This window comes from Lampetra planeri, chromosome 46 (genome assembly GCF_965212315.1).
Source record: "Lampetra planeri chromosome 46, kcLamPlan1.2.h2, whole genome shotgun sequence".
NCBI classification, from domain to species: Eukaryota; Metazoa; Chordata; class Hyperoartia; order Petromyzontiformes; family Petromyzontidae; genus Lampetra; species Lampetra planeri.
Genome location: NC_136152.1, coordinates 217,568 through 231,467, shown reverse-complemented (window position 1 = coordinate 231,467; position 13,900 = coordinate 217,568). Strand labels below are relative to the sequence as shown.

The 13,900-nt window shown below is 44.1% G+C and overlaps 1 protein-coding gene across 8 annotated transcripts in view; it reads right to left on the bottom strand.

The window, feature by feature from the left end:
* Window positions 1-3,255: 3,255 nt before the first annotated feature.
* LOC144733262 (transcription factor RFX3-like) overlaps window positions 3,256-13,900 on the bottom strand; it is a 53,926-nt gene continuing 43,281 nt past the window's right edge. For all 8 annotated transcript variants that reach the window (XM_078615055.1, XM_078615051.1, XM_078615053.1 and 5 more), the window contains one exon: window positions 3,256-13,719. In XM_078615055.1, coding sequence (XP_078471181.1) covers window positions 13,628-13,719 — 92 coding nt within the window. In that variant the 3' untranslated portion in view covers window positions 3,256-13,627. The remainder of the gene's footprint in view (window positions 13,720-13,900) is intronic.

The window sequence follows — 13,900 nt, the reverse complement described above, 5'->3', positions numbered from 1 at the left end:
TAGGGCCCCTGGTGGCCTTTAGTAGGGCCCCTGGTGGCCCTTAGTGTGACCCCTAGTGGCCTTTAGTGCTGCGCCTGGTGGCCTTTAGTAGGGCCCCTGGTGGCCCTTAGTGTGGCCCCTGGTGGCCTTTAGTAGGGCCCCTGGTGGCCTTTAGTGCGGCCTTTGGTGGCCTTTAGTAGGATCCCTGGTGGCCTTTAGTGTGGCCCCTGGTGACCTTTAGTGCGACCCCTGGTGGCCTTTAGGAGGGCCCCTGGTAGCCTTTAGTGCGGCCCCTGACAATACACAAAGAGTGAAAACACCCCCCCCCCCCCATCATCGTGCTGCTGTCAAACCCCAAATGTCTTCAAATGTGGCGGCCCTCACACTGATGATGTCGTATAGGCGAAAGTGGCCCACCTCTGAAAATGAGTGAAGAACACTGAACTGCTGAGTCGTTAGCCAGAAGAGAGACATGGAGCTACATGGCTTGTTTGTCACTTCTCACGAAAGTGACGGCTTTGGGATGCCTTCATCTAGCAGTGGATAGATCAACCGATTATTACACTTCATACAGCACACTTATATCGGGTGTACTGTATTTTATAAAACTGGTGTGGGTGCTGCTGCATTGGCAGTGCTGCACAAGCACAATTAACAAAAACTAAAAATGTTTGTCAATAATAGTAATACATTTCATATCTAGAATAATAGTGCCTTAAAATTTAAAAAAACATGCGACGTTTTCGGGCAATACCCCTTTTCTTAATAGCGCGTACATAATGAAGGGACATTGGCCGAAACGTCGCCTATTATGTACTTTTGTTCCTTTAAGGCAGTGTTGTTGAAGAATGTGCTAAATGCAGGGTGTTCCAGATGTCTTGTGACACCCAATCAATTGACCCCAAACATGTTTTTCACTTTACACATCCATGCGTTTAAATAAACCTTACTTTAAAAAAATATTCAGTTTTAAAGCGTTAAATCGGGGTCAAAAGACATCTGCAGCATATTTTTAAAAAGTAAGGTTTATTTAAAAACAAAAGAATGTGCAAAGGGAATTTTTTAGGGGTCAATTAATTGGGGGGGGGTCACAAGACATCTGGACCTCCCTGTACAGCATTCTATGAAGTACACATGTGCAAATATTACATTTCGTACCGCGCATAGGCAGTCGAAGACATAACAAAATCTACTGTGGTCTACACATTGTGAAAGGTCGGAAAGAATGACATCACCGTCTCATTTTAGCCTGAAGGGGCCTCTGTGCCCACGTGTGGAATTCAGGCTCCAGTAGAGTTACGTAATGATAAGGTCGTCGCCACGAAAATAAATCCCACATCGCTTGGGGTGCATTAACAGATCAACGGGTTTATCTCATATGCACAGCACTTCGTCAGTCCGCGACTGGATAAAATGCTAGATTTGAAGCTTTCGTGACTGCAAGGATTCATACTCTTAGGGTTTTTTCGTGACTTTACCGAAAAAACCTAAGAGTATGGATAAAATGCCCTTCCCCACCCCGCGTCGGTCATTGGCATTGTTTGACCATACTTCACCACGCGGGTTCGTGCGTCTTGGTGAAAGTGGAGGCTCAGGACCGGTTCAAATTTCACTCGCCAATGATCGAGTTCAGGTATATTTTGTTTAACCAGGTGAGAGCTCGGGGGCCTAGGATAGTCTCGTTTGCGATAAAGAGCAGGTTTGAAAAACTGTTAGGGAAATAAAACAAATGAAAAGTACGGTATTGTAGCCAACACAAATTAGGGCAATATTCGCTCTGCTCCTCCGACCAGCTTAACACACGCTGCCAAGATCAGCAGTGTTCATTAGGATGCTGTCTTTCCGACAGCTCTGTTCTTCACCTGAAGATGGCTGCTTGTGTTGTGGCCGAAACGTCGTGAGAATTGTATTGTTTTATTTGTATTAGTTTATTATTTCCCTTCTACGTGACTTTACCGAAAGATCCAATAATATAATATTCGAGCAGTTTTCAGTTTTCATTTATTTGGTATAGCCCTGTGAGCCATTCGGCTCTTGAACCGTGTTGAGCCTCACAGAAAGGAGGTTGGTGCTTAATGTTGTGGTAGTTATGGTCAGGAATCTATCTCAGGTCGTAGGGTTCATAACCGAGTGCGCTATCCACTGCACTACAGTAGATAGGGCTGTGTTATACGCTGTGTACAAATGGCAGTGTACAATGGAAATGCTACTGCAAATGGTGATCAATGTATAGACACCACCGTGCATTTTGTAATGAAACAGAGCTTATTCATGGAATGTTGTGAGCATAGCAGAGCGGCTATATTGGACAAAGTGAGAAGAATGTTCAAATATATAATACATGTATTGAGATTGGTTTGAAACATGCAGAATTTTTTAATTATAATGCTATTCCCCTTCACGTTTATTATTTTAGTGCGTTATATTGACCGTGCATTATCTACAATATTTGATAAAAGGTACGCTTCCTACTTCAGTTCACTGACATGTGACGTTGGTCTTGTCGGATTTTGTAAGAGGACTAATAACTATCACGTGACAGAATTTAGTCCAGCGGGTGACCTAATTTCATCATGCAAAAATTGTATCGAGCAAAGCTCACCGAGTCTCGAAACACGCTGTCAGGAGGGCCTTGTATTGGGATGTTAAATGAGTTGCTGCATTTTTCGATTTAAAGCTTTCGTGACTGCAGGGATTCATCTTCTTGGTTCTTTCGGTAAAGTCACGTAGAAGGGAAGTAAAAAAGAAATTTATTCACCTGAAGACGGCTGCTTGCGTTGTAGCCGAAACGTCGTGAGAATAATTTCATTATGTTTTATTTTTATTATTTGATTACTTCCCTTCTACGTGACTTTACCGAAAGAACCAAGAAGAGTTGCTGCATGTGAATGTAAATATGCGAACCCGGAATAAACCCACCACGCGTACGAGATGTTAACTACCTCGCCTGCTATACAGGAGGTCGTGGGTTCGATCCAGAACTGACGCCTGCTGTATATCCTGAGTTTGTAAGTTCTCCCCGTGGTCGAGTGCATTTTTGTTCGGGTCCTCCGGTTTTTCCCTGCTATAAATATCCCTGCTATAAATATCCACATGATAAGCTACTTGTTTGAGCTATGATTTGTGGACAGGTCGCTTCTGAAAAAGAGCTATATAGTTCATCATTGGACCTTGCCTGGTAAAATAAAATAGTCAATAGATAACACTCGGCATTGCCATCTCCTGGCCAAAGGTTGCAATATTCTACGTGGATAAGGGAATGCAAATGAAGCACGCTTAATATTGTACAGAGTTTACTGGTATATATTAGCAAACGTAACTACACGATTCATACACAGACCTTATAAAATCAAGTTCATATATGGGCGTGATATAAAAGCGTCTCTACTACACTAGGAACCTCATTCACGTGTTGCCTGAATCCGTGTTTGTGCCAATTGGAGGCAGAAAAACTGTCGAATCGGTAGAAACATTGGTGACGTGGTTCTCTGTTTTTTTTAGCAAATATCGGCGGAAACAACTTGTTCCAGCAACACGGGAATGCGTCTGTAGAAATGTTAATCGTTTTCGCCTAGCCGTCAACAAAGCATTCCCCCAACTCTCGAGTCTGCTACACACACACACGGAGACCTACTGAAGCGCAGACTTCATAAATATACAAAAAGAAACCCATAACAATCATAACATCCACGAGCCAACGGAACGCGCGAGTGACACAATGGGACTGCAATACAAAACGTATGTACAGACATGTTTGGTATAGTAAAAGGCATCACTTTGCAAAAAAAATCAATTATGACAATAAAACTATGCTTACGCTTATCAAACGTAAAAGTCTAACGAAAAGACCGTCTCATAGGGTAAACACAACCCTAGGCACCGAACATGTTTTCATGTTTAAAAAAAAACCGTAGTCAAAGAAACTAAGCCAAAAAAAGTAATCCTTAATTGTGTTGCATCTGAGGTGTGCGCGCACACACACACACACGCCGACACGCTTTAAATTAATTCGCTTGTTTCCTAACTCATAAATCGTCGTTTTCCTCGGGTCAGAATTTGGGTGGTTTGCTGTAGACACAAAATAATAAACACGCACGCGCAGTGGACACGAAGCTTACAATAAAGGACAAGACTAACATCATGAGATCTGCTAGCAAGTGCACTTGTATTAGACAAAGAAAAAAAATCAATTTCCAGCAACAGAGTGTATATATCTATATATAGTTATGTATATGCCTAAGACGGTCTGTGTGTGCGCGTGGTGATGGTTTTTAATATATATAGTACAAATACAAGATTGTGTGAGATGTGTTTCACTTTGTTTACCTGCCGCGGCCCCACCAGGTCACCACGCCTCCACGCGAATAACGATGTCAATTTAAAAAAATAAAAAAAATACATTTTGCAAGTGTGAGTGCTAACAGTAACAGAGTATTAGTTACACAGTCCAGCGAACTATAATCTGCTATATTCCGTGACTAAAGACAACCGAGCAACTAAAAGCATCCTCTTACAATCATCCTCCTTTTTTTCTCTCTCTCTCTATTGGCAAAACCCAAAAAAAACGTGTGGAACCACCTAACCAATGGAGGGCGCTGCAACGCAATTTGTTTGGTTTTAAAGCGACATCGCATTCTCAATTTAGTCATTTCTGTTACCTCGAGGTAGAAGCTACGCCCCTTACCTTCCCGCCTCAGTCCACCGGGAGATTTTACATTATTGATCGCGATCATACCTTTTCGCCTTTCAAGAAGTAATGCTATTTAAAAAAAAAAATTTTTAATGCCGTGGTGAATGGTAGCTCATCTAGTTCTAGATTTGAAGCTTTCGTGACTGCAAGGATTCATATTCTTAGGTTTTTTCGGTAAAGTCACGTAGATAAAAAATTAAAATTAATAAAAGTAAAATTAAAATAAAATAAAAATCACGACGTTTCGGAGGCAAACACAAGCTTCCGTCTTCTTACTTGATACAGCTATCGTGCTGTGACGGTTCCACCTGAAGACGGAAGCTTGTGTTGCCTCCGAAACGTCTTGATTTTTATTTTATTTTTATTAATTTAAAATTTTTATCTACGTGACTTGACCGAAAAAAACCTAAGAATATAAGCCCCTCTAGTGTTTTGCAGGATGCCTTGAAATCCATTCACGGAGAAACACGAGTCGAATTTTTTTTTCGATTCATGTTACACGCGCGCTCGATCCTATGAGCTTGAGAATCGATATCTATGCATCGTTCCACCCAGAGACGATGACCGTCATAACTTCGGATTATAAAACGCTCCGAAAAGCAAGATGCACCCACCAAACGTGCGCCCGGTGAACACGTGTTATAAAAAATCTAGTTACACGTACCGGATTATAAGACGCACCATCCCAAGTTTTGCTTTAAAATACGGAGGGGGGGGGGTAGTGCGTCTTATAATCCAGAGAATACGGTAACATCGTTGTTGACCTGAATGCAAATGAGCCCGATGTCTAATTGACTAAGAATTAACATTCCAAGAGAGGCCACCCAATTAACAATACGCGACATAGGCTGGGTGTCCGGGGCTATCCACCCAGGGTTAATCTGCGTTGTTAGTTATTACATTGACAAATACTAAAATACCTTCATGTGATGGGGGCTAATGATGACATCACTGCGGTTGGACAGCGCCCCCGGCTTCCGTTAAACGCTTCGAAGAGGTGACGTCACCGGTGCGCAAAATGCGACACAATCTAAAAAAGTCGAATTTTAATGTATCTGTACGTCTAGCCTTGCGATGAGGGATGGGTGCGATTTAAAGGGATGTCGGCCAGCCTTGGGGTCGGCGGGACGATCACATCATATCGCAGGTGCGTTACCGACAACGCTGACCGAGATGTCCGTGTTGGGTTGTCTGACTTAAAAAATACGGACCGTGGCTGTGCTGATCCCACTGAATGTTAACGACGAGTCTGTGAAGGTTGAAAAGATTTTTCGTCTCAGCACAATCTGGATACATTTGGGGTGGGCAACGTTTTTTTTTGTCAGCGCACTCGGGAATAATGACTCCAATGTTAACCAGCGGGTCTAGGATTACTGAATTACAATTTCCCACTTGCATAGGCGCATTGAGCTCAATGCTAAAGAAGCCGGATCTATTGAACATGGCAATGATACTGCGAATCACGAATCAAATTTTAAGTAGCCCTCGACTAATTAATCAAATGCCGACCAGCCTAAAACAACTGAATCCAGGTCACTTATCAGACGCATTGCATTATATGCTAATGAGTCTGGATCTATTGATTAATATTGCATGTTACAGGGACTATGATGCATGAAGCAGATAAGCTGAAAGAAACCTTTGACTGTTCAATCCAAAAGCTGACCAATCACTGATGATTTCATCTTAATTCATTTTGGCACTCATTTAATTCCATGCTGAAGAACCACTGTCTTGTGAAAACGGTTTCGTGTTAACGGGGCTATGCAAATCGGCGTGAACCTAAACGATCGAGGAAGATAATTAAGACTCCTGTACTGAACTTAATACAATACATCTATGCTTACTAAATCAAGCGCTCAGGAGAAGATGTCGTCGTCTGGGTTTCAAAGTGGAGGGGGGGGGGGCTGATGGTCTCAACCCAGTTTGTTACTGTTATGTAATGACCAATGCTCTCTGCAGCAGAGCAGATGGGGGGAAAATGCTTCCACCTCCTGCGTGGTACAGAGGTCACTGAAGGGATCTCGGGGTGAGAATTATTTGGCGACTTGACCGTTTTGAACTATTTTGTTTAAATTAATTTCACCAAGGCCCACTTAGATATATATATAGCTTTTTTCAGAAGCGACCTGGCCACAAATTATAGCTCGAATTAAGTGACTTATCACGTGGAAATGTATAGCAGCCAAAAACTCTTCAACGCACGTTTGTAAACGTAGAGGGGAAAAACCGGAGGACCCGGAGAAAAATCCACGCGACCACGGGGAGAACATGCAAACTCCAAATATACAGGTGTCAGGGTGGGGATCGAACCCACGACCTTCTGTATACCTCGCGAGGTAGTTAACATCTCGCTTCCGTGGCGCCCTAATGTTGCGTTGCATCGCCCCACTCCGAGCACACGGCTGTCACTCCCCGCCCCCGATCGAAGCCCACACCCAACTAACTACTTACCCCTTCCCTCACCTTCTCACAACGACTCATAATAAACAGAGTTACAAACAAACTTGCACAGCGATATGCCGATAATATACAAAAACGACTTATTATTGGAGACAAACACATGTACAGCCACACAACGGAGCACACTTTACATAATATAAACGTGAGGTCAACTTTGTTTAGTTTCAAAACAGCCATCTCACCATATGACACCGCGAGCTCTAAATGGCTAAACTGAAAATTGAACAAAAAGTGAAAAGGAGGCTAGTTTGTGTTAAGGCAGTGGTTCTTAACCTTCAATGCAGCCCTTAGGTTCTCAGAAAGGGCATCTCGCACCCCCAGGAGATGCATTCACCCCAGGTTAAGAACCACTGCGTTAAGGGGTTTGGGCGAGTCTTTAGGGTCTGATTACGGTTAGGGCTGGGGGACCAGTCTTCAGTGTCTGAGTTGGCTAATGTAGTTTGGAGGAGGGATCGATCCGGTTGAATAGTCTAAGTATATAGATGTAGGGGGAAAGGATTTGGTTGACTGGTGTGGTGAGGGTTAAAGGTAGCCAAAGGGTTCGGTTGGCTGGTGTGGTTAAGGTTCGGGCTACGACCTGGTTGGAAATTATGGTTCTGGAAAGGGTTATGGTCCAGTTGGCTCGGGTTAGGGCTAGTGTCCGAATGGGCAGTGTGCTCCTCCCCACGATCGCCCCCAATGTGGCCCCTTTTCACATTTTGTTCGCTCTTCACCTTTAGTGCTCACAGCCGCTACATCTGCCCGGAGCTTATGCGACTGAGAAACATCTTTTATTGCATTTGTTTGAGGATATGAGTCTGCACAGTAGTTGGAATTCCCTTCAAATCGCCGGGCTGCTTGCTCCATGAAATCGCGTTATGAGTAAAGATGTAACGATTAACTGATTTAAATATTTCGGGAGCGATACATACATTGCATTGTGCGTGAGTTTATCATTTGTGATTCATAAACATTTATAGATTTTATACAATATCTGTTCCATCTAACACAATGGGAATCATTAATTCATTTGAATTGTGACAATGCATTGTAGGTGGAGTGAATCATTACATCTCTAATTATAACCACACTTTACAATCAGTCCTTACTTTGCCACTCATACGATAGTGAACGACTCAGATGGATTCCAGCCAATTACGTGCGAGTACTGGTGAGCATATAAGCTTCTTAACAGCTGCGTCTAAAAAAATGACATTAAGCACACAACTTCATAACTATACGTATTGTCATGAATTTAACAATTCCATTTGCATTATTACCATGTGCCGTTGCAGAATATGGTTCCCGAGAACACTGAGCTGCAAATGCCGCCGCCGCCGCCAGAAACACGTTCCTATATCTTGTAACAGTGACCGAAACACATAAACCACCTAAAGTGGAATACCTTTTACTGAATAAGATCACTTATTTAAGTATTTTAAATGCAATAGACCACGGGCTTAATTGAAATCAAGGCTGCATTTATGACCGGGGTTGGGCTCAATTATTTGCGAATCGCATCAGATTGGATTATCACGTCCCCTCGATTTGCCACCCCCCCCCCCTGGTTGCAGACCTATTTTCCTGCGAAGCACAGCACGGAATCACACGGCCGGCTGCAAGTGCAGCTCAGTCCTTCGAGAGTCCCTGTAAGGAAACACCATGAATGCAAATGGAACCCTCGCAGTATTGGCCACACACGCCTCCCTGTGCAGACCCGCACTACTCTCGATTGATGACACACCCTGAAAAGCAAACGGGTCTCGCCTTGTATTCAAAACATCTAAGCTGCGCATGTCCCAGGTTGTCCCACACAAGTTTGATGCTTTATTGCATTGGACGTATAAAGTACGGCAGACATCACTTGAGCCGGTCTGAACGCGCGATCAAATTATGTTTCCCCATTAACGAAACCTTAAAACTCGTTTGGGGCAATCAAATGACACAGGCTGTGTGCATGACAACAAAATTAGAGCCGTTTGTATTTCGGGTGGCGTCTCTGAGCGACACCAACTACCGGTTAAGATATTGTCGAAATGAGAATTGCAGGAATCAGCGGGGGGAGTGATACTTAAACAAGGCACGAGGTTGGTTTTCTGTTTAAGACACTTGGTGTGTCGCTTATCTATTTTAGGCTTGTTGCAAGGCACTGAAAGGCAGGGATGTGACCGCTCATAATGTCGTCGTCATCTTAAATGTTATTGTCGTTACTACAGCAAAAGCATGTTTCAGTCCCAAAGTCTATCGAATTCATTATATAAAAATGTACACTGAACACAAGTGCAGAAACTCTACTTTTTTTTACAATTCACGTGTAAACTAGCACAGACAACCCAACCCGCCCGGTCCCCTCCTGCAAAAAACACTTCAAAGCCAACACCACATTTACGAGTTTTATATATTTACAGTTTCCAACACGTTGTATGCAATTACTTCCAACTACATAAAATAAACATTTTAGAAAATTTGTCAAACGTTTGTAAAATATCTCCGCACACGTAATATATAAATCTACAGCTCTCCACCAAACCGAACCGCCATGCATTTAGGTTGTTTAATCAAGCTAAGGGTATTAACGTGGCCGCTGGCTGCAAATGCATCTCAAAGTCTTCCGTCAAGACACAGTATTTGGTGTTCTTGTTAGATCCTACATTTTCCGATGCAAGAAAGGTTTCCAGACGCGCACCGCCTTCGCGGCTTACTAGCGTCTTCGGCACGACATATAAAGTTTGACTAAAGCATACGAAAATACCATAATTCCAGTGTATATTACAGTACAGACAGTTAACCATCCCACCTATGTCCTAACCCTGATCATGCACAACTGCCTCTAAAATGCCGAATCACACAAGCATTTATGAAAAAATATTTTAATCCACATTTACAGCTGTGCTGCATATTCACGTCATACATTTTTAAAACCCCTCTGTAAAAAAAAGGTATTGAGGGAATCTATTTTATGGAATGACAAGAATGAGTCCCCATACTTGACATTCAAATATTGAGTTAATGAAAATACATTGTGCGGGTCATTTAATTACAATTATGTGCCAAAATGTTATGCTAGTTTTGTGGGATAAATTTTAAACAAAAAGCAGCCGCCATTCGCCACTAAGTGGCAGTGACATCAGCATGGCGCTTGTGCCAGGCCAGGTGCACTTTGAGGCCACGTGAAGTGTCAAAGGCTCGCTTCCAGTTCATTGGACAGACCCAGGTGCCATTGGTTGACCGAGATGACTGGCAGATGCACTACCTGTGCTGCCTACTGTGGCAACGTGCTGCATTTTAGCCACTCGGCTCTCCACTTGTATGCGTCACCCCTCTGCCCTTCGCTGTTGTTGGAGGGCGACTGCCACTAACTGCCCAATAGCGTCTTTCACGAGCCTCCTCCATAGAGGTCGATCTTGATACCGCTGGTACCAGTCTTCGGCAAGTTCACTCAGCTCCACGTACTCCTGTACCGCATAAGACCATCTCTTCTCGAGCCCGTGCTGTGCCAATTTAGCCCCTCTCTCCGGCCACAGAAGCTGCTTGGGCATGCGGTGGCTGGGCATGTGGGCTACATGACTCAACCAACGTAGCGTTGCCTCCTGGAGCTCACCAATGGGAATGTGTCCAAATCTTTCCAGGATTCGTGAGCTCCTCACACAATCCTCAGAGGACCGGAGGACCGGGTCCTCCGGTCCTTCAGAGGGGTCCACATTAGGCAAGCATAGAGAAGGGAGGGCATAATTGTGGCCGAGAAGACACAAAGCTTTGTGTGGAGTAACAGACCAGGTAACGATAAAAGATAATGCCGCTCGAATATTTCGGAGTGAGACCTCTGCTGCCAAACTGGAGCTGGCCATGAGCACACACACACAAACGTCTAAGCACCTGCCTGGATAAAAAAAAACCACGTAACGCAAAACGGACTTTGTCAAGAAACAAAAAGGCAATAAAACCAAAATGAACAAACTCACGACAACCTTTTATCTGCTTCATTACACGCCCCACTGTTTGCGCAAGCTCCACTCCCCACGATCGCGATTTCACCCCGAAAAATGCCAACAAAGCGACATGCCGGAGCAGCTACTAACACAACCGTCAGCGTGGGCCAACTTCATAGTAGCAGCAGCTGCTGTCACTTGAGATGCAACGCATTGCCGGGAGTTGCAACGTCAATGCCACAGTAAAAGTTGTTTTAACAGTCACCTCTAAATGCCACCCAACCTAAGAGGCAACACAACTCCCTTTCTATTAAACAAAGTAGACTATCTGAACGCCTGTTTTGCAAACATCAGTAATGCCAAATTGTGACCTGTCCACAAAGGGTGCACTTTGCCAACACAGCCCGATAAAAAAAAAACAGCTCACTGGACTCCTCCAATAGTTTCCCATCAACAGCCCCCTTGGTTCACAACGACTTTTGACGTCTCATTCACATGTTTCTTCTGCCGACAAGACTCCACTTGCTCTCACAAACGCAAGAAAAAGGTCGGTATGGACCTGGGGGAGGGGGAAGTTGGTAGTGACACGATAGATGTTCACAGGAGCGAATCGTGTCATCTAATATGGTGGATTTTTTTTCCAGATATCCTAGTTTCCTCTCGCATGAAAAAAAACTTAGTAATTAAAACTTGCCAATATAGGACTGCCCAAGAATATCTTGATTTAAATTAGTATGACACCTTATAATGGTTAAACTATAGAGTAGCCAAGTGTGCTTAACAGTTTTGATATATATTAAAAGCCACACCTGCCTTTTCTCGTCTGGTGGCTATGAATGAGGATGCTGCAAATACACAATACAGAATTACGAGTGTTTCTTCCATCACAGCTATTGGTCTACTGGTACGGCATCTTGGCGTTTATCATTTAATGATCTAGTCTCAATAAACTGACACATAAGAACTGATGCAAGTTCTGGCTGTTTTTTTTATTTTCCCCCCACTGCATCAAACAAAGGCAGCATTTGCACGTTTATTTTCCACTCCAAGATCAATAACTTCCGTGGCAGCTTTCAACGTGGCTCAATTGCAAAGATGCCAAACCAGTCTGATATTTATAGCGTGTCAGGGCAAGGTACAATTTGTCAAGCTAAACGTCACATTGTAATGTGCACGTGATGTGTCACCGAGCACGAACTTACACGTACACAAAACCCACCTTTCCACCACAAACACCAGACTGACCAGACAGCATCAACACCTCCTTGCTGTGTGGTCAGATTGACAGCTTTAACAAGGCTAAGACCATGGTGACTAAAGTATAATCAGTGGCCTTGAGAATCCAGGCATGTACTTTCTATCCTCTTAGTCCCACACCTGGACAGAAGCCTGCTCAGGATGGCCGAATCTGCCACGCAACCTATTCTCCTCACACTGCTACCACAATAAAACCCTTCGGTTGGTAATTTACGAGAGACCAGCACTGGCTCAGAGTCAGTACACTCTCCAGCAAGCGGCCTAATGGGGCAGCTGTGAAGGATGAAGGACGTCCCAAATGCAACATAAAAGGCCCAATGTGTCGTGTGGCGAACGATCGGCTCTTACAACTGTGTCCATTTTGTGCTGCCGATCGGAGCGTGTTCGATGCGATAGAGCGTCCCAAGAATCTTGTCGATACGTCGGTCGCTCGGAGACGGCAAATGTGCCCATCGCGTCTTTGTGAAAGGGAAACGAGGATTTATACGAGCTGTCCACGTTGGCACACAAGTGTTGCATAAGCAAATGTAGCGAGCACTCACCGGGGCGGCCGATGCTGCTTTACAGGCACCAGTCAAAAGAATAATGAGACAAAGGACACGTTCGCATTTACACGGTTAATTGAATTGACAACGCCACATCAAAATATAATTGACTCAAAACTGGCAGGAGAAACACCTGCGATTCATCCACAGTTAAATCTGTACAAAATTACCATGTTTTTGTAATATTGTAAGGGGAAACACAGTGACTGTCACCATTCATAAGTTTTACAAACCAACTTAATCAGGGATGAAGTGGCGAATGGTGCGTGTGTTCATGCACTTGCCATTTCTGTAGACATTCTGCTGTCTACATAATCCACAACATTTACCACCACCCTCGGCTCCCGATCGCTCACTCTGCACAAACTCACACTTCAAACATTTACATTGATCTCTAACATTTGAGTTACAAGGACGCCAGCCTTCAATAGAATTAAATATCTTTTAAAAAATATGTTGATAACAAGAGGCTGTGTTAAAAAATACATGAATAAAAAATGAATAGAGCAAGCGAAATAAACATCTGCAATATTCAGCACTGTACACGTTCAGCAGTCATCAGCCCACGCTACTTATGCCACAAAGAATTTCGCCGCGGTCTAGGTTTTGTACACCACCACCACCAACAGCAGCTGCAGTGGGCAACTTCAACCCACTGCCCTTTCCACAGACACACAACACGTAGCGTTGGGTCGCAGCCACGCTGGATAAACTCTCGTCCTCCGAGCCACCGTCTTTGTCCACACCTTTCCCCTGCCTCTTTCTCTCGCTCGTTTTTCCATCTCCTACTTAAGCTCCGTGCGAGTCAGTTTGGGTGCCGGTTCACCCGACTCCACCGACACCTCGTCCCATGAGTCCCTCTGGCTGGCCTCTCGGTCTGCGTGAGGGAACACCGGGTTGGGGAAAGGGTGGAACACACGTATCACATGTTGGAGGGGGGGAAGGCAGGGCGGGAAGGTTTAAGTGTCTTTGCTTTGCCAGGCTAGTCAGCGCTTGCATTTCAAACATTTCAAGATCGAAATGTAATCACCGTTTGCTTCCTGCCTTATGCCAGATTG